This window comes from Brachypodium distachyon, chromosome 1 (genome assembly GCF_000005505.3).
Source record: "Brachypodium distachyon strain Bd21 chromosome 1, Brachypodium_distachyon_v3.0, whole genome shotgun sequence".
NCBI lineage: Eukaryota > Viridiplantae > Streptophyta > Magnoliopsida > Poales > Poaceae > Brachypodium > Brachypodium distachyon.
In genome coordinates this window covers 18,151,015-18,169,552 of record NC_016131.3, presented here as the reverse complement: position 1 = coordinate 18,169,552, position 18,538 = coordinate 18,151,015, and the positions used below count along the sequence as shown (strand labels likewise).

The following is an 18,538-nucleotide window of genomic DNA, read 5'->3' as shown; positions in this document are numbered from 1 at the left end:
GGGATGGGGGCGAAATCGACCCACCTAGCCTTCTGATGGAAATATCTCTCGAGGAGGGTGAGATCTCGGGGGGGGGGGGGGGGGGATGGGGGCGAAATGTGCGCCGTCCACACTCTGTTCTTGCGCCGTTGGTGGGGAACAGCGGAATGAAGGCGAAGCTAGCATTCGGGCTGGGCTAAGGTTATAAGCCGGCTATTAAGTAGCGTCTAACGGGAATGCGCTACACATAGATCTTCAGCGCCTTACTGCTCGGCGCTAAGTGTGCATCATAGTGGGGCCGGATAGTCCACACTGGCTCAGACTTGTCACGGTGGCACCAGGTAAAACGCACTACCGTTCGGCGCTATATATCCTTAAGTAACGCCTTACTGTCGGGCGCTACACGAAAGGGTTATCCCGGTGAAATAGATTCGGTCAGAGTTCATCTGATGAAATAGATTGCCCACGAGGTCTGTTTTGTCGAAATTGCCACGCACCAGCTCATGAACCATCATCATCCTACGGATCGACCGTGCACGATGGAGATGTAGTAGCTCAATTAGTTGGGCAAGACATCTTTTTCAAACCTGACACAGGACTAGGGAGTTACCCTCTTTTTTTGTTGACCGGTGGGAATTACCAAGCTCGTTTCTCTGTCGTTCTTCGGTTTTTTTTGACTGCCTGTCGTTCTTCTTCTCTTTTTCTTCTCATTTTACTGTCGAGGACAGCATTGCTCGAGACCATAGGAGGCCAGTGTAAGATTGGGCTTTCATCGGGTCCATGATGGACGCGTGGCCCACCGGCCCACAACCTACTGGTTCTTTTTTGGCATAAATCGGTAAAGACAACCAGAGCTTTTACCCTTTTTTCTCCTGTGGCTTCCAGGTGTGCTTGTTCTGCGGCGCCAATTATAAGCGTCCGAACTCTTCGGCTGGTGATTCGATTCAAGCCAATTCATTGGCGGTGACCTCTCAGGCTGCCTACTTTGCTACCCAATTGATAGCCAACTCTCCTAAAAATCGAAAGCCAAAGCAGATTTTGTCATATTGGCATGGCAAGGGACTTCCAACAAATTCGGTGCGTCCTTGAGAGCCAACGATCAGTCGCCGGTTGCGTGGAAGTAGCATTTTTCATCTCTATAGCCCTAGGGTTGGACACAATCTGAGAACCGAATTCTCAAACTGAAAGAGTCGAAATTACGGAGTAAAAAGATTCGTACTTAATTAAGTCATCAATTCTGAAAAACTGAGAATATATTAATCAAAACCACCATTTCAAGATGCCTCACTACACTAACATAACTTTTGAATTCAAACATTGGAACATCGACTTTAATACTAATCCGCGCTCGAAAACTCCGTTCAGTTTCCAAGTAATCAAAATCACTTCAGGGTAGCACCTCAAGCGGTGATTTTGAATAATTATATCCTTGAAAAACACTGGTGTATTGATACTTAATCGGAGCACAAGCTGGCCTGATACTTTTGGTCCTATCCAAGTAACCCATTCCGAAGTGATAACCAAATAATATACGGAGTACCAAAAACTCATAAGACAACACATGTGTGTGGCTACCACCCAATGATTCCCAGGTTCAGATTGTTCGTGACGGCAGACACGGCTAACCCAAAATATCGTGAACAATAGCAAAGCATCTGACGATCTGAACACATAGAAGCAGACCTTGCGTGCCACTCAAAGACACCATATACACCGTGAATCACATTGACAACACAAGCAAGCACTTCCAAAATATATTTTCTTACTAAAAGTTCGGCAATCACCGTAGGAGTACAAAACATCACAGAACCGTAACCATGCTGGTTTAGTGCTCTGCAATGGCAGTTTGCAGTTTTCGACCTCTTAACTTGGTTCAATCTTAAGTATGTAAAGGTCATAGCAGATTCTTCTGAGCAAGTAAAACTCCCACTGCTGTGCACAGGACAATGGAGAGAAGGCCATCCCTTGATCTTATGCGCTCCTTCCACGTCAAGGGCTCAGAAACTTGCTTCAACACTTCTTGGAACTGTTCTTCCGTGTCATCTAGAAGGCCAGAATTGTTGATTACTATGTCAGCTTCCGACTTCTTCCAGTCCAGCACAAGCTGCGCATTGATCCTGTTCTGAGCTTGCTCCTGGCTGCATCCATCTCTCGACATGAGCCTCTCAATCTGTGTTTCGGGATCCACCCATACAACAATGACCGGGTTTGTCCATCGGTCCATTTTTGTCTCGAACAGCAGCGGAATGTCAAGGATTACAACCTTGCATCCCTTCATCCACAGTTTTAGTATCTCCCAAAGTATGCCCGATGAAATATGTGGGGCCAGAAGACTGAAAGGTTACCAAAAAGTAACCAGGAACAAAACACATCAGAAAATGCCGCCAAAAGAATAATCCTTGATATCTTAAGGACTAATCATGACAATGTGCATGCCACTAAGTATAGATCAGTATCATAATTAGAAAACACTAAATGTAGCATTTATGATATGGTTAACGGTTTGTAAAATTACATCGTCACTGTATGAAATTCGCACAAGACTGATAATATGAACAAAGTATCCAACTAAACAATGGTATTTTCATGGGAACCACAACAACATGAGATGTGAGAACAGAAATAGGTGGGGTTATTATTCCCTGGAGAGGATGTAGCAGCAGTTATGTTAAAAAATTGAACCAGATATCTATAATCATAGCAAAACAAAACAAGACAGAATGCATCTTTTTCCAGAAATTATACCGGTTTAGAACTTGGCGTTTCATTGGGTCAGAGAAAACTATCTGGCCTAGGCGAGCTCTGTCAATTTCTCCATTTTCCAACAAGATATCATTGCCAAAAGTTTTTATAATCTTCTTCCAGCCTCCAGTGCCTTTCTGCACTACATTCTGTAAATGCATGAAAACACACTCGGCATAAAGTTCATAACACATAAGTCTAAAAGTGTATTAAACATACTTTGCGGTCTGAAAGTCAAGTACTCCCTCCGTCCAACAAAAGATGTCTCAAATTTGTTAAAATTTGGATGTATCTAGACATGACTTAGTGTATAGATGCATTCGAATTTAGTCAAAGTTGAGACATCCTTTGTTGGACGGAGGGAGTACTAAGTTTGCAAGTAACCCTCTGCATTCCTCAGTCTCAGAACAGAACATAATTTAAATGCTTTGTACGTACAATGCTAGCAAGTAGCAAATAAATGTAAGAGAAAAGTACTTTTTTCGTCCCTCAACTTGTCGGAAAGTTCGTTTTTCGTCCCTCAAAAAAATTTCGTACTTTTTTTGTCCCTCAATTTTCAAAACCGGACACTTTTAGTCTCTCAGTCCATCCAAAGTGGTTTTTCTAGCCACGTGTCTGGTTTTCGCATAGTTTTTTCACTTATTTTTTTTTCAATCAAGATATGGATGATGCAGATGGAGGAGAAGTAAAACCAGTGCCTGGACGAGATCCAGAGCATGACGACGGCCAATTTCAACAGTCTCGGCGGTCACAGGATTAAGTGCAAACCGGGCACGTGGCTAGACAAACCGCTTCGGATAGCCTTAAGGACTAAAAGTGTCCGGTTTTGAAAGTTGAGGGATGAAAAAAGTACGAATTGTTTTTTAGGACGAGAAATAAACTTTCCGACAAGCAAGGGACGAAAAAATTACTTTTCTCTAAATGTAAATGCTTATCAGTACCAAAACACAAACATGCTGCTGTCAAGTGTGGTTTGCAAGCAAAATGTTCCATATGCCTAACGAGTACAAAGCCCCAGAGTGTACCAAGCATTGTGGTGGATTGTTTCTTTTTATGTAGGATCCAGTAGTTCGTCCACATTTATAATTTTCATGAAGACAACAAAAAATGTATTTTAATGCATAAAATCATGTTGGCTCAACTGGCAGATCTAGTTATAGAGCGGAAAAGGTAAGTTACTTCTACTCTGCCACTAACCAGGAATCCCTACTGACTCCAAACTTTTCGCATTAGCTTACTGAGGGAAATAAAGCAAAATTCTAGAATTAGCAAACAAGTGTAGAAGATCCTAAATTTGACCAGTGAACTGTTGGCCCAGAAAAGCTCACCTAAGCCACGTACAGACCCTAACTCCTCAGCTCAATGGCGGGCATGATGTGAAACATGACTGCAGAGACATGACACGCAACAGCAACCACTGTGACGTGTGGTGGTGGAGAGCAGTGGCATGACGGCGACTACAGTGACACAATGGCAATTCCTGCATGTTTTTGTTCACATTTCTCTCTTGATTTAGTATTGTATTTGTTAGTTTTTTCCCTTGCATTGACTAATCACATCCCAAATGGGGAGTGATCTGTAGCAATTTTAAACCCTGATCCAGATCGCTCGAAACCGGGTTCGTGGTTCAAAGGAGGTTGGATCGAATCAGGTAACTTAAATAAGACAAAACAAACTGAACAGGTTGCCTTGTCACCGGAAAACCAGCTTACAACCAGCAGATTTATAACTGTGTTGCAGATGTTCTGTTTGGAGTGAAGTGCACATTCTCTACCAAATGTTGTGATGCCAAGCTTGGGGCTGTTGGGTATAGGGGATGAATCAATTGGAACAAGAATATTGTTTAGAAAAGATCACCATATATTGAAACCAGCATAAACAGGCCCTTTAAAAGAGAACAATGGACTGGTCAAAATAAAGAACAGAACATCATGTAGAACGATTATGGCTGCTGCTTATCCGAGCAACTATATCAGCATCAATGACAGGGATGCCATTGGATTTGAAGAGGTTGGATATGGTACTCTTCCCCGAAGCAATCCCACCAGTTAAGCCAACCAGCCTCATCTGAAATTTGATCTGTACAAGAGAATTTAGAAAGTGCAGAAATCAGTCTGTTGAACCGTTAAGTGGGCCCAGCCCATCTGGCCCATCTTATTAGTAGAAGACTGAAGAGCCTCCTCTTCCTGACCTAGCCGCAACAGACACGAACCAGTACGCCCAAGGTGCAATACAGTTGTTTTACTGTAGGGATATTGTAAGCAAACATAGAGTGCAGGCTGCAAAGCCACTCCTGTGCAACCACCGCGTGGCTGCATTTGCACCAGAATCCTCCTCAGTGATGGCCTGAATTGCCTGAACAGGCATAATGCACCACATGTCATGGGTTGGCCAAACACTTGCATTCGGTTCGCTTATATACCATCCAAAGTTTCTACCGTTCCCTGATCAGTCAACTCTCTGTTACCAGTGATATTTCCTCTGTTGTCTCGGCATGAGCCCATCACGGAGGCACCTGCCCACAGGAGAGTACAGACCAGAGAACGTACGAGGACAGCTATAATGCTGGTGGCGGAGCTGAGTGTTAAAACTCAAATATAATTACTAACTCGCTCTCGCATCATGCATATCATCCAAAATTACTCATTTTCCTCTTTGCTTTCCCCATCTCATACACAGGCATAATTTATCTCACGTGTCATACATCTAAAAATTACCAAGTAACATCAGTCAGCCAGCCAGGCTCGTAGCAATTGCCAATAGCACACATTATGCATAACAAATAAAATAAACTGAAGTACTCCCTCTGTCTCATATTAAGTGACTCAAATTTGTCCAAATATAGATGTATCTATATAAAAAAAGTCTAGATACATGTAATATTTCGTCACTTAGAATATGGGACGGAGGGAGTAGAAGTGATAGCACATCGATCTTTAAAATCCTAAAAGTGCATCAATAATCAATCCAGTATTCCAGTGCTTCGATAACCAAGATCCAAAAGTCAGCATTCAGCAGATGACCCGAAGTACAAAGCCACATGAGGTCATAACTCATTACATAAATAATTAAATAAGTGCGTTGTATTGAAAAGCTTAAAGTGATAGCACGCAATTAAAGTGACAGCAGGCAATTCTTCTTGCGACTTTAAGAACCCTCAGGTAACAGAATGCAGACAAACATCTCCCAGCAGATGGGATCCAGGGGAAGAGAGGAGGAGCCGAGGAGGAGTAGGATGTGCTCACCTTCGTGACGAATGAGCGAGGTCAGCCTGGCGTCGAGAGCTGGGGACACCGCCGCGACAGATAGCAGACGGAGGCGAGGCGACGGCGAGGTGGTGGCGCAGGGAGGTTGCCGACTTGGCGTTGGGGGGCGCCGCCGGGACAGTTAGGGGACCGTGGTCGTCGGGGGCGGTCAGCGGACTCACGCCTGGTTGCCTGTATGTCAGGACCCTCTTCTGGTCCTTCTGAAGAACACCTGTTATTGAGAACAGGGGTGAAGACGTGTTTCGGGAAGACGCTTTCACTTAAAGGGGTACCGGTCTATTTGAGCCCTTCGATGGAGATCCGACGGTCGCGAACACCGGACTACTGTTTATCTTCTTACCTTGCAACTAAACTGTCTTTCTCGTCACTGTAATTCAGTAAACTATGAAACTCGGGATTATATAACCCGCGAGCTCGATGAATGAAGCTAAGAAGAAAAACCCTAATTCATTTGTCTTACTTTTCTGTTTCGCACTTTATCCTGCTTAGAACCCTTACTATAGCAAACCCTACCAAAAATCCCCAAATTCTGCCAGTTCCAGATCGATTTCCCTTCCGATATCGATCCGTGGCTGACAAAGATCTGAGAACCAAAATCCTCCAGTCCTTTCATGCATCCAGTTTTGGAGGTCACTCTGGCAGAAGAGTCACTTACCATAGAGTTAAAAAACTATTCTATTGGCCAAGCATGAAGAAACAAGTGGAACAGTTCCTCTCTACCTGCCCTGTGTGCCAATTGAACAAGGGTGAACATGTGCAATACCCTGGGTTGTTAGATCCCCTTCCTATTCCTGAAACTCCCTGGTCTCAAGTTTCTCTGGATTTCATAGAAGGATTGCAAAAATCAAATGGGAAAGATGTCATTCTAGTTGTGGTTGATAGAAGGACTAAATATGCCCACTTCCTACCTCTGGCTCATCCATTCACTGCTCCCCAAGTGGCTACTGCATACATGGACAACATCTTCAAGTTACATCGATTACCTCAAGCCATTGTTTCTGACAGAGATAGGATTTTTACTAGTATCTTCTGGCAAGACCTCTTCAAATCTCTCAAAGTCACATTGAACTTGAGCTCAGCTTATCACCCTCAGAGTGATGGACAAACAGAAAGAGTCAAACAATGCCTTGAAAACTATCTGCGCATTATGTCCTTCCAACAACCCAAGAAGTGGTGTCAGCTCTTAACAGCGGCTGAATGGTGGTATAACTCTTCTTACCACACATCCATTAAGATGTCCCCCTTCCAAGTATATGGTTATCATCCTCCTCAGATTGCTAAACTGTCACTACCCTGTTCCTTATCTGAGGAAGCTAAGATCACTCTCACTGAACAAGAGAGAGTCACGCAGGAGCTGAAACTGAATCTGGAACATGCTCAAGCCTGCATGAAGCGTTTTGCTGATCTGAAGCGCACTGAACTGGCTCGGAGACATGGTTTACTTAAAGATGCAGCCCTACCGCCAGAATGCTTTTGGTCTGCATTCATCTCTCAAACTGTCTTCCAAATATTATGGGCCCTTTCGAGTGTTGGAGAAGATTGGTGAAGTTGCTTACAAACTTCTATTGCCAGGACAAGCTCAAATACACCCTGTGTTCCATGTGAGCCAACTCAAGCAACATTTGGGTCCAAATGCAGTTCCCAATCCCCTACTGCCTCTGGTGTCTGCTTCTGGTAAGATCAAAACTGAACCGGAAGCTTTACTACAGCGCCGCATGATTCCTCGCAACAACGCTGCAGTGGTACAATGGCTTATCAAGTGGCACAACCTATCACCTGAGGAAGCTACATGGGAGGATGCCTCGTTCATCCAGAAAATGTTCCCAAGATTTCAGCCTTGAAGTATGAACTTCAAGAGGAAGCACTGTCAGGACCCTCTTCCGATCCTTCTGAAGAACACCTGTTATTGAGAACCAGGGGTGAAGATGTATTTCGGGAAGACACTTAAATGGGTACCGGTCTATTTGAGCCCTTCGATGGAGATCCGACGGTCGCGAACACCGGACTACTGTTTATCTTCTTACCTTGCCAGTAAACTGTCTTTCTCATCACTGTAATTCAGTAAACTGTGAAACTTGGGATTATATAACCTGCGAGCTCGACGAATGAAGCTAAGAAGAAAAACCCTAATTCATTTGCCTTACTTTTTTGCCTTTACATTTTCGCACTTTATCCTGCTTAGAACCCTAGCTATAGCAAAAATCCCCAAATTCTGCCAGTTCCAGATCGATTTCCCTTCCGATATCGATCCGTAGCTGACACTGTAGCCCTGGAGCTGGAGGTAGGTTAATTGGAGAATAGCAATTGATTTTGGCCTTGGTGGCTTGGGGCGGGGGTTAGAGCGTCTCCTTCTAAAACCAGTTTTACCGATGGTTTAATTACTCAAAGTAATTTAATTAATTTTTCCATCAATCTGGTGCAATGCGTCTGGTAGTTTTCTTTGTGAGATATGTGCACACAAGAGTGAGAAATAAACACAAAACTTATTTGCTTTATTTTTCCGTTGCAACGCATGAACATTTGACTAGTGTATATCCATATCAACACTTAACAGTAGCCTCTGATGTACATTAGCTGCGGAGATCCCCTCATGGGTCGTCGAGGGAGAGGGGGGAGGGGTAGGACCAGGAGTTAGATGAGCTAATTTTAAAGAGTCGAGCAATGATGGATGTCCATTCAAAATCGCCAGAACATCGCATTGAAGGAGTAGAAGAATAGAAACCGAATTGTGGGGAAAGAGACAAAACAAACTTTCTCGTTTACTTTTCTACTGAGCAAGAGCCAACCCAACCCTCGCTGCGCACACCCTCCAACGCCCCACATGCCAGTGAGGCAAAGTTATCGTGCGTTGCGTGGGAGAGTCCCTCCTGCAACCTCGGCCTATTTATCGAATACCATGGCCACACACACATGTGACCCAACACACAACCCGACAGACCACACGTAGAGCTGCTCCCGATCCCGTTGCGATCGAGATCCGAAAAACTAGGAAACCGCCTCGCCACCTTCCTCCTCCCTCGCCGTCGCCGGCTCGCGCTGCCGGGAAAAGCTTGTGCGGTAGCGGCGGGGCCTCTTTAGCGGTGTGAGTTCCAGGCAACGGCGTGGGCGAGTCCTTGGACGGAGTCCATGCAGCAGCGGCCGTCGCTACTTCCCTGGCAGTGGCGGCTGGCCTGGCCGCGCCTTGGCAGAGGCGGTAATCTGCCTGGCCGTGGCAGGGTGGTGATCTGTCCTGGCCTGGCCGCATCCATGGTGGTGAGCCCTGGCCGTGGCGGCAGCCTGCCGGGAGGCGTCTTGGAGGCGGCTGGGCCGAGTCTGCCCTTCTATGCCAGGTGAGACCACCAGTACTTCATATATTTAAATATGTCCACGTAAATACTAACATTGTACTCATACTTTATGTTTACAGACATATGAACAACAACGCCTAGATGTATCCAATATAAACAGTTAATAGTAGATTTGTCATCTGCTCAAGTTATTATGGGCTAAAAGTAAATTCAGATATTTTTTTCCTTTAAAAAAATGTAAGATTCTGTCTCGGCGAATACACACAGCCAACACATTACTTATTATATGAATGTGTATAACACATTTCTTTAAGTGTGTATTAAATTTGGGTCAAATATGTATAACACATTAGTTATATATGAAGAAATACCCGATGTGGCAAACAAACTACATAACTAAAAAAACAAGATTACACGTACTCGGAGATAAAGCATGTTATAATTGCAAACAAAAGGCATAAACTTGGAAATGATGACATATTGAAATTCAAGGTTTTGAGAGACCTTCTTGGAGAAACACGACAGTTTGTTTTAAATCCATGAATAGTTTATCACAGCTCACGGGAGGGGGGGGAGGGTATCGGCGAACCAGAAGAAGCGCACCACGAGCACCCGTTCTTGACGCCGGGCGAGGTAGCAGAAGACAATCCACGTACACACCGGGCCTGCCGTGCTACACCACCCGATCAGGCGCCTGGCGCTGCGGCTCCTTGGCAAAATCCAGTGAGTGCATACACCCGTGCAGTGTCACGAGGTGGCCACGTCCATGGAGAGAGCCCGGCTGGCAATTTCCTCGGTCAACTCTGTCGGCCGGTTGGCCCGGTCCCTCCATTCCTCCGCGGTGCCGGATCCCAATCCCAACGGATTTGCAAATATGTATAACACATATTTGTGTCAAATATGTATAAAACATTACCTAATATATGAAGAAAGACCCCATGTGTGGTAAGCAAAGTGTTAGACAAAATTGATAGTACCTGATATATTATACATGTCCACTTAAGTACTCACATTGTACTCAGATTTGGTGCTTACAAACATATGAACAACAACGCCTGGATGAGCCAATGCTCTGCGAGAGTACACCTCAAAAGCTTTGTAACCTGTGTAGATGAGGACACCACCAAAGCTGGCTCAGACCTTTGCTAATTCGTTCAACTATCGCGACAATGTCATCGGTAATATTCCAGCCGTGGGCTCCACCACCAAGCTTTATTTTGGCGTACATGACATTCCTCAACAATAGTGAAATGTGCAAGCTCTATGATGACTAATCCGACATCATCAGCGCTGTCATTGATGACTCGAACTCCCCGCCCACCTTTGTGCTCTGCCCGAGACAGCACTGGGTGTCTGTGTCCCTGCATGATGGCGACCAGTTTCACTGACTCACCAACATCCTTCAGAGGGCGCTGCTACTTCACGACGTGGCGTGGCAAGATAATGGCGGTGGATTTGAACCTTGTGACTGGTCCTCAAATGGTGCACCTCCTTGAGGAGACTCCAACAATGTTAAATGGCAGCGACAACACGAGCATCTCATCCACCCTCGTTCGGTCCAAAGGCAAAGATGCTCATGATCTGCCTTAACCTTCCCCAGGAAGTAGGTTACAAAGAGACACAAAATTTCTGTCATGCCAGCGCCCCTCCCGCGTGTGCCCCCTCTCGGATGGTGATGTTCCAGGTAGAAATGTGTTGATTTATGTTCCCGTTTACTTTTCCACCGAGCGGGAGCCAAGCCAAGCCAACCCTCGCGGCGCACACCCTCCGACGCCCCACATGCCAGTGAGGCAAAGTTATCGCGCGTTGCGTGGGAGAGTCCCTCCACAACCTCGGTGATTTATCAAATACCATGGACACACACACATGTGACCCAACACAGAACCCTCTCTTCCTCCTCTTCTTCCATTCATTTGAGGGGAAAATTCAAGCCTTTTCTTTTACTTTCGTCTCGAGAGAAAAATGTCCATGGACGCCTATGAGGCGACGAAGGTGGTTTTCGGGCGGGTCTAGTCCCTGCCGGTGGACCCGTACATGGACTCCAAGGCCATGGGCGCCCTGCTCAATCAGGACGGGCCTCAGGCGGACATGATCAGGCTCGCCTGCAGCACTGACAACCACCTCCTCTCACTCGTCACTCACCTCGCCTCCCCCAACACCAACAACAAGCTCGCCCTCTACCCATCCACCTTGTACCCATCGTTGACATGGGCGGTGGCCACAGGTGCCGGAGGATACGACGACGTCAGAGCGTCCTTGTCTCCAACAAGCGGCGGCGGGCATGGGCATCGGGGAAGCTTCTCCCTAAAGAGACGTCGGGGGGGGGGGGGGGGATGGGAGGTTGATTAGACCATGCATGTACTTCGCACGCGGGTCTTGCGAGAACGGAGACGGCGCCATAACCGCTGCACGGGTGCGGATGGCGGTCGCCTTCTCGCCTCCGCCGCCGCCTTCTTTGGGCCGCTTCGACTTCCTTGTGCGCCAGCAGAAGCATCGATAGCCGGGCGAGTCCTCCTCCCAAAGGTGACCACACCTCCTACTCCTTAATTATGACCACTAATAGTAACATATATGCCCTAGGAGGCTGATACTTAATGCATATTTTTTTCGGGGAAATGTTTGACTACAACCTTGTTCCCGCCTTGAGATTCATGCAAAAAACGTGTGTCCAGAGAGGGGCGGTGCAGATGGCAAGCACAACATGGCTTTGGGAAGGGAGAGATAAGGTGGGGTGATCCACAAATGGGTGAATTACATGTGTTTGAGACTTGTGTAATGGATGGTATGTGCTCGATCAGGTTTAGAAAATCAGCTCTCTATTTTGTTTGTTGGCCGGCTCTTCATCACTTCCATTAACTCACTTGTTTTTGCTGCTCCAGGTCCAGTGATGTGGCGGCACCAACCATGCTTCTCCCTCCGCTGGCGGCGACGACATGCAGATGCAGCAGCACTGCAGGCCGTCTGCCCAGCGCTTCCGGTCACCATGCATCTGACCTCACAATGACATTATCAGCCAAGCCGCGCGACAAATCTACATTACATTCCCCGCAGCCTCCACCTTCACCGAGGACGAAGTCTCTGCCTACTTCAGGTATATATATATAATCCGACCACCGGCCTTTACTGTTAACTCGAGCTATTTGTTGTTCTAACCAATGGCGATGGATGGATGGCAGCGGGTTCGGGCCGGTGCAGGAGGCGCGGATCCCTCAGCAGGCGAGACAAATGTTCGGGTTCATCGCCTTCGTGTACCCGAAGAGCGTCCGGCTGGTGCTTGCAAAGGGCAACCCACACTTGGTCTGCGGCTCCCGCGTCCTAGTGTCCGAGTTTACGGGCCAAAAGTAAATTCAGATCTTTTTTCCTTTTAAGAAATGTAAGATTCTATCTTAGAGAATACACACAGCCAACACATCTCATTTGTAGAGAAACTAATGTTAATATTTGTGTCAAATATGTATAAAACATTACCTAATATATGATGAAAGACTCCATGTGTATGTGTGGTAAGCAAAATGTTGACAAAATTGATAGTACTTCATATATTTAAATATGTCCACTTAAATACTAACATTGTACTCAGACTTTATACTTACAGACATATGAACAACAACGCCTAGATGTATCCAATATAAACGGTTAATAGTAGATTTGTCATCTGCTCAAGTTATTATGCGCAAAAAGTAAATTCAGATATTTTTTCCTTTTCAAAAATGTAAGATTCTATCTCGGCGAATACACACAGACAACACATTACTTATTATATGAATGTGTATAACACATTTCTTAAAGTGTGTATAAAATTTGTGTCAAATATGTATAACACATTGCTTATATACGAAGAAAGACCCGATGTGTGGTAAACAAACTATATAACTGAAAAAACAAGATTACACGTACTCGGAGATAAAGCATGTTATAATTGCAAACAAAAGGCATAAACTTGGAAATGATGACATATTGAAATTCAAGGTTTTGAGAGAACTTCTTGGAGAAACATGACAGCTTGTTTTAAATCCATGAATAGTTTATCACGGCTCACGGGCCACCTGCACGGGGGCGGGAAGGGGGAGTATCGGTGAACCAGAAGAAGCGCACCATGAGCACCTGTTCTTGACGCCGGGTTAGGTAAACATATCCCTAATATATGAAGAAAGACCCCAAGTGTGGCAACCAAACTGTTAGTCCTAGAATCATCAGCAGAAGCAAAACATCGGGCTACCATTTCTAACATTTTTAAGCAATGTCTATAATCTCCAAAACATCGCATTTGAAGGAGTACAAGAATTGAAACCGAACTGTCACGAAAGAGACAAAACAAACGTTCCCGTTCATGATTCTACTGAGCGGGAGCCAACCCAACCCAACCCTCGCGGCGCACACCCTCCGACGCCCTACATGCCCTCGAAGCAAAGTTATCGTGCGTTGCGTGGGAGAGTCCCTCCCACAACCTCGGTGATTTATCGAATACCATGGTCACACACACATGTGACCCAACACACAACCCTCTCTTCCTCCTCTTCTCCCATTCATTTGGGGGGAAAAGAAGAAGGGCGGCGATCATGGGGACGAGGCGGAGGGGAGTGACAAGAGTTCCTGGATGAGCTCCGCGCAGTTATGGATTGGCAGAGGCTCTAAGGTTCCCGAGATATGTGAACATGCTCTACGTGAAAGGTTAGGGCTGGGCTCTGGTGACCTCGAGGCGACTCGATGGCGGCGGCTCTAGATCGGTTGGGTCTGGTTAAGGAAATTTTGTACTATTGCACAAAAATCACTAAACTTTGGACTTGTGGTGTGATTTGCGAGAGCTCACCCTCTTCTGTGATTTGCGAGAACTCATTCTCTTCGTTTCTGGCAACTCTGCGGTGACGGATTCTCATTCAAACCCAACGGGCGGCGGATCTCGCCGACATGCTCAACTCATGGGGGAAACGTGGCGGCAGGAGGCAAGATGTGGGTGGGAGTATGGGTTAGGTTTTATGGTTGGGTACACTGGTGGATTTTAGATAGGTAAGCGGTATTTCAGATATAGCGAGAAGGCGTGCACAATGGAGCGGCTCGATGCAACCTGAAAGAATCATAGTGGGACCCGAATCCATCGAGAAACTCAACAAAAGGGAGAAGAGCAAAGATGGTGGTGGGCGGGGAGGTGTTAGAGTATGTTTTAGGGTTTTGTTTTGGTGTGGTGAATTTTATATAGGTGCGGGAAGGTGGGGGGGGGGGGAGGAGGGGGGTGAGAAAGGTCTCGGCGGCGGCGAGGGGTGGGGGGTGGGGTGCCGTGTTGGAATATGGTTTGGTGTGGTGAATTTTACATAGGTGCCGGATTGGGGGAGGGGGCATTCGGAGGCGGTGGGAATGGTCGTGGCAGCGGCGGCGGGGGCGGGGGTTGGAGTCTGTGTTAGGGTTTATGGTTTGCCGTTGTGAATTTTATAGAGGTGCGGGATTGTGGGGCAAGGGGGATTCATATGCAGTGGGAAAGGGTTGTGGTGGCAGCAAAGGGAGGAATGAGGAAATGATATTAGGGTTTGTCTTCATTAGGAAAGGAAGGTTATGCCTTCGGATTTAGATTCAACGGCCTGGCCTGAAAAAAGAGAGTGTGTGTTAACCAAATATTCCATTAAATGGTAAATACATATTCCATTTGTTTACATGTCCATATACCATGGAGTTTGACTTCTCTTCTAGTCCTTTGTAAGGTCTTTGAGTTTCTTTCTATATAAAAACTGATCCGTTGAAGTTAGCATGCACCATAGTTTCTTCCTCCCGTTGAAAATCGTTAAGATTCCGTTGTAGTTGGGACTTGGGAGATAAGTGTGCGCGCCATGGGTCTCAATGCTGGGGAGAGCGCCATGGGAGCCGATTTGAGCCTTTCATTGAAGGCCTACGTGGCCCGGAGCGTGGCGGGGCGGGTTTCGGTGGCCGCCATGCATGGAGGACGTCATCCGCAAAGGTCGAGGAAGAGAAAGGGAAGTTTGAGGTTTTCGCCCCCGAGCTCCCGCTCTGCATCCGCCTCTTCGCCGTCGTGATCAATGTGTTGAAGAACAAAGTGGAGAAGAAGAAGAAGGGTGGCGATCATGGGGACGAGGCGGAGGGGAGCGACAAGAGCTCCTCGATGAGTTTCGTGCAGCTATGGATCGGCGACGGCTCTAACGTTCCCAAGATACGTGGACAAGCTCTACTTGAAAGGTTAGGGTTAGTACTCTAGCGACCTTGAGGCGACTCAATGGAGGCGGCTCTAGATCGGTAGGATTTGGTTAAGGAAGATTTTTACTGTTGCATAAAAATCACTGAACATTGGACTTGCGTTGTGATTTGCGACAGCTCATCCTCTTCTGTAATTTGCGAAAACTCATCCTCTTCCATTCTAGAAACTCACCGGTGACGGATCCTCATTCAAACATAGCGGGCGCGGATCTCGCCAACGAGCTCAACAATGTGGCGGCAGGAGGCAAGTTGTGGGTGGGAGTATGGGTTAGGTTTTATGGTTGGGTACACGGGTGGATTTTATATAGGTAAGCAGTGTTTCAGATATAGCGAGATGAGGTGCACAATGGATCACAGCGGGACGCGAATCCGTGAATGAACTCAACAATAGGGAGAAGAACGGAGACGGTGGCGGCGGGGTGGGTGGGTGTTAGAGTATGTGTTAGGGTTTTGTTTTGGCGAGGGGTGGGGGTGGGGTGGCGTGTTGGAGTATGGTTTGGTTTGGTGAATTTTACATAGGTACGGGATTGGGGAGGGGGGTTCGGATGCGGTGGGAATGGTCGTGGCAGCGGTGGCGAGGGCGAGGGTTGGAGTATGTGTTAGTGTTTATGGTTTGGCGTTGTGAATTTTATAAAGGTGCGGGATTTATTGGAGGGGGATTCAGATGCAATGGGAAAGGGTCGTGGTGGCGGCAACGAGAGGAATGAGGAAAGGATATTACGATTTGTCTTCAGTAGGAAAGGAAGGGTATGTCGTTGGATTTAGATTCAACAGTCTAGCCTGAAAAAAGAGTGTGACTGTGTGTAAACCAAATATTTCATTAAATGCTAAATACATTTTCCATTTGTTTAAATGCTAAATACATTTTCCATTTGTTTACAAAGATTTATTTATTTACTTATATAACTCTTGTAAAAAAAATCAGATTCCAAAAGAAATGTTGCGTCTATACTCAATGATCTGGAGGTTGCACAGATGGCTGCTTCTAGCATAACGATGAAGGACCTTGAGGAGCAGGTATGGTTCCTACTCTCCTACTTATACTAGTGCTCCTGTAGGTTCACTTGTATATTTGTGTGTTCAGATTGTTGATGTTCACTTGTACAAAGATTATAGACGTTAATTACTGGAAATTGTTAGGAGCAACAAATTTAGAGTGATGAATCTGATGATGAGGATTGAGGATAAGATGCTGAAGGGAGTTTCGTGATGATGGTGAGATGGTGCTGCTGAAGGGAGGTTCTATTTTGTTTTTGTGAGATGATGGTGAAGTGGTGATGTTGCTGTAGCTTGTGAAAACTTTGCAAAATGCCAGCGTGTGTTGATGTAGCATGTCAAAACCTTTATGTGCTTGTTGGCTTGTAGCCACTGCTACTCGGTATTTGTTATGATGTGGTTGTGGTCAGCTTATCTGTTAAGACGAGGTGTTTATTTATCTTGTATTAATCGTTCATGTTTGTCCGCATCCGGTCCGGTGCCGCTCCGTTACGTACCATGTCCGTTTCCGCTATTTTCCGCCATACTCCGTATTTGTTTCCACATCCGTACCGTGTCCGCACCGCTTCCGCATCCGAAAAAAAAATGAAACATATACGGTATGACCATTATCCGTACGAATCCGATCCGGTTTCACCCCTACTACCATGGAGTTGTCCTTCGTAAGGCCTTTGAGTTTCTTTCTATATAAAAGCTGCTGTCGAGAATGCGGTAAGAAAACCGTAAAATTTGCTTGTTGTGTTTTTTATTCACGATTTTATTTGAACAATACAACTTCTCCACTTTCTTCTATCAAGAACGTCTGAACCATCGGTGCAATTTCTCATCCGGCCCTCCAGCCCATTGATTTCTCTGCTTACTTGTGTTGTCGTGTATTTATATGTTGTGCTTGTAGTCTACAAGAGGATTTTTCATGGTAAAAAAACTAAAAAAGTATAAATGAAAGAAAATAGCAACAATTTCCTTTGCCTAGGCGTAGAATTGCATCTCTAGTATTTGTGCAGTTGCAATCTTTTTCTGAATGCATAACTATTCACTTATAATATGGGACGTGCTAGGCATCGGCCGGGCGTCAGAATCCAGATATCGGCCGCCTCGAGGACCGTTAGATGAGCGCTCACATGCCGTACCGTCACCCCGTGTGGATCTCCTCCTCCCCTGCAACACGACGCCTCCTCCTGCTTGCAGCCCCGACGGCAGCATGACATCCACCGCTCGCAGCATCGCCGTCTCTGCTTGCAGCACCGCGGCCCTTGCCTCACAGCAGCGTCGTGTCCCCATCGTAGAAGCGCCGCCTTGCTTGCCTCGCAGCACCGATGTCTCCCCATCGCAGCAGCGCCGCCCTTGCCTCGCAGCAACGTCGTGTGCCCATTGCAGCTGCGCCGCCCTTGCGACGCAGCACCGGCGTCTTGCCGTCTCCCCATCACAGCAGCGCTGCCCTTGCCACGCAGCAACGCCGCCTACCACTCGCAGCACTGCCGCCCTTGCCTTGCAGCACCGCCATCGGGAGCCATGGTGGTTGCAGCGGGAGAAGACTGACAACAGCGACGAGAGAAGTGAGGAAGAAGCCTGCTGGAGGAAGATATTAAGTGAAGGAGAAAGGGCATCGTGGGGAGGATAAGGAGGAAGGTGCATGGGTGGGACCCACATGCACTTGCTGGGATTTTTTTTCCTCCGCAAAAAGCCAGGTGTCAAGCTCTGGAGGTGGTTGGGCAGACACGTTTCATCTGCCGGTCTAAACCAATCGTTTCCCCTTAAAATATGGACCTAGAGAAAAATAAATACGATCCAACATAAAAAGGGGTGGCGTTCGGTTTTAACTGACAATTCACGTTTTTTTCTTTCTGTTTTTCGATTTGGTTAACAAGAAATGTCCACCAAAATATGATCGGTTTTTTGGCTAACCGTCAATTCGTTTAACATTTATTTCAGTCACGTGTTCAGCTTAAACCGTTATAGCCGAATTTGTGAACCGATAGAGAAACAAGAGAACATCAAATCATGAATTTATCTAAACTTCCAACACATATATATGACTCGAAGTGTCATATTGACATAACTAAACAT

The 18,538-nt window shown here is 46.3% G+C and overlaps 1 protein-coding gene across 3 annotated transcripts; it reads right to left on the bottom strand.

The window, feature by feature from the left end:
• Positions 1 to 1,704: 1,704 nt before the first annotated feature.
• On the bottom strand, positions 1,705 to 6,233 carry LOC100821280 (dephospho-CoA kinase). Of its 3 annotated transcripts, XM_024457330.1 has the most exons (4): positions 5,967 to 6,229; positions 4,050 to 4,800; positions 2,725 to 2,870; positions 1,705 to 2,312 (listed from the first exon to the last, which is right to left on the bottom strand). In XM_024457330.1, exons 3-4 carry the CDS (start codon positions 2,745 to 2,747, stop codon positions 1,874 to 1,876), a joined length of 462 nt encoding a protein of 153 aa, XP_024313098.1. In that variant the 5' UTR covers positions 2,748 to 2,870; positions 4,050 to 4,800; positions 5,967 to 6,229; the 3' UTR covers positions 1,705 to 1,873. The 3 variants fall into 3 exon arrangements, with proteins under 3 accessions (XP_024313098.1, XP_024313096.1, XP_010236022.2); XM_024457328.1 differs by having other exon boundaries at positions 2,725 to 4,800; positions 5,967 to 6,233; XM_010237720.3 differs by lacking the exon at positions 4,050 to 4,800.
• Between the last annotated feature and the right edge of the window lie 12,305 nt (positions 6,234 to 18,538).

What these genes read in the sequence shown, in the direction of transcription:
- LOC100821280 (XM_024457328.1), bottom strand. Translation starts at nt 2,915, where the DNA reads ATGTGTTATGAACTTTATGCCGAGTGTGTTTTCATGCATTTACAGAAT. An exon ending in AAACGCCAAGTTCTAAACCG is followed by an intron (nt 2,313 to 2,724) that starts GTATAATTTCTG and finishes GTAACCTTTCAG; the next exon opens with TCTTCTGGCCCCACATATTT.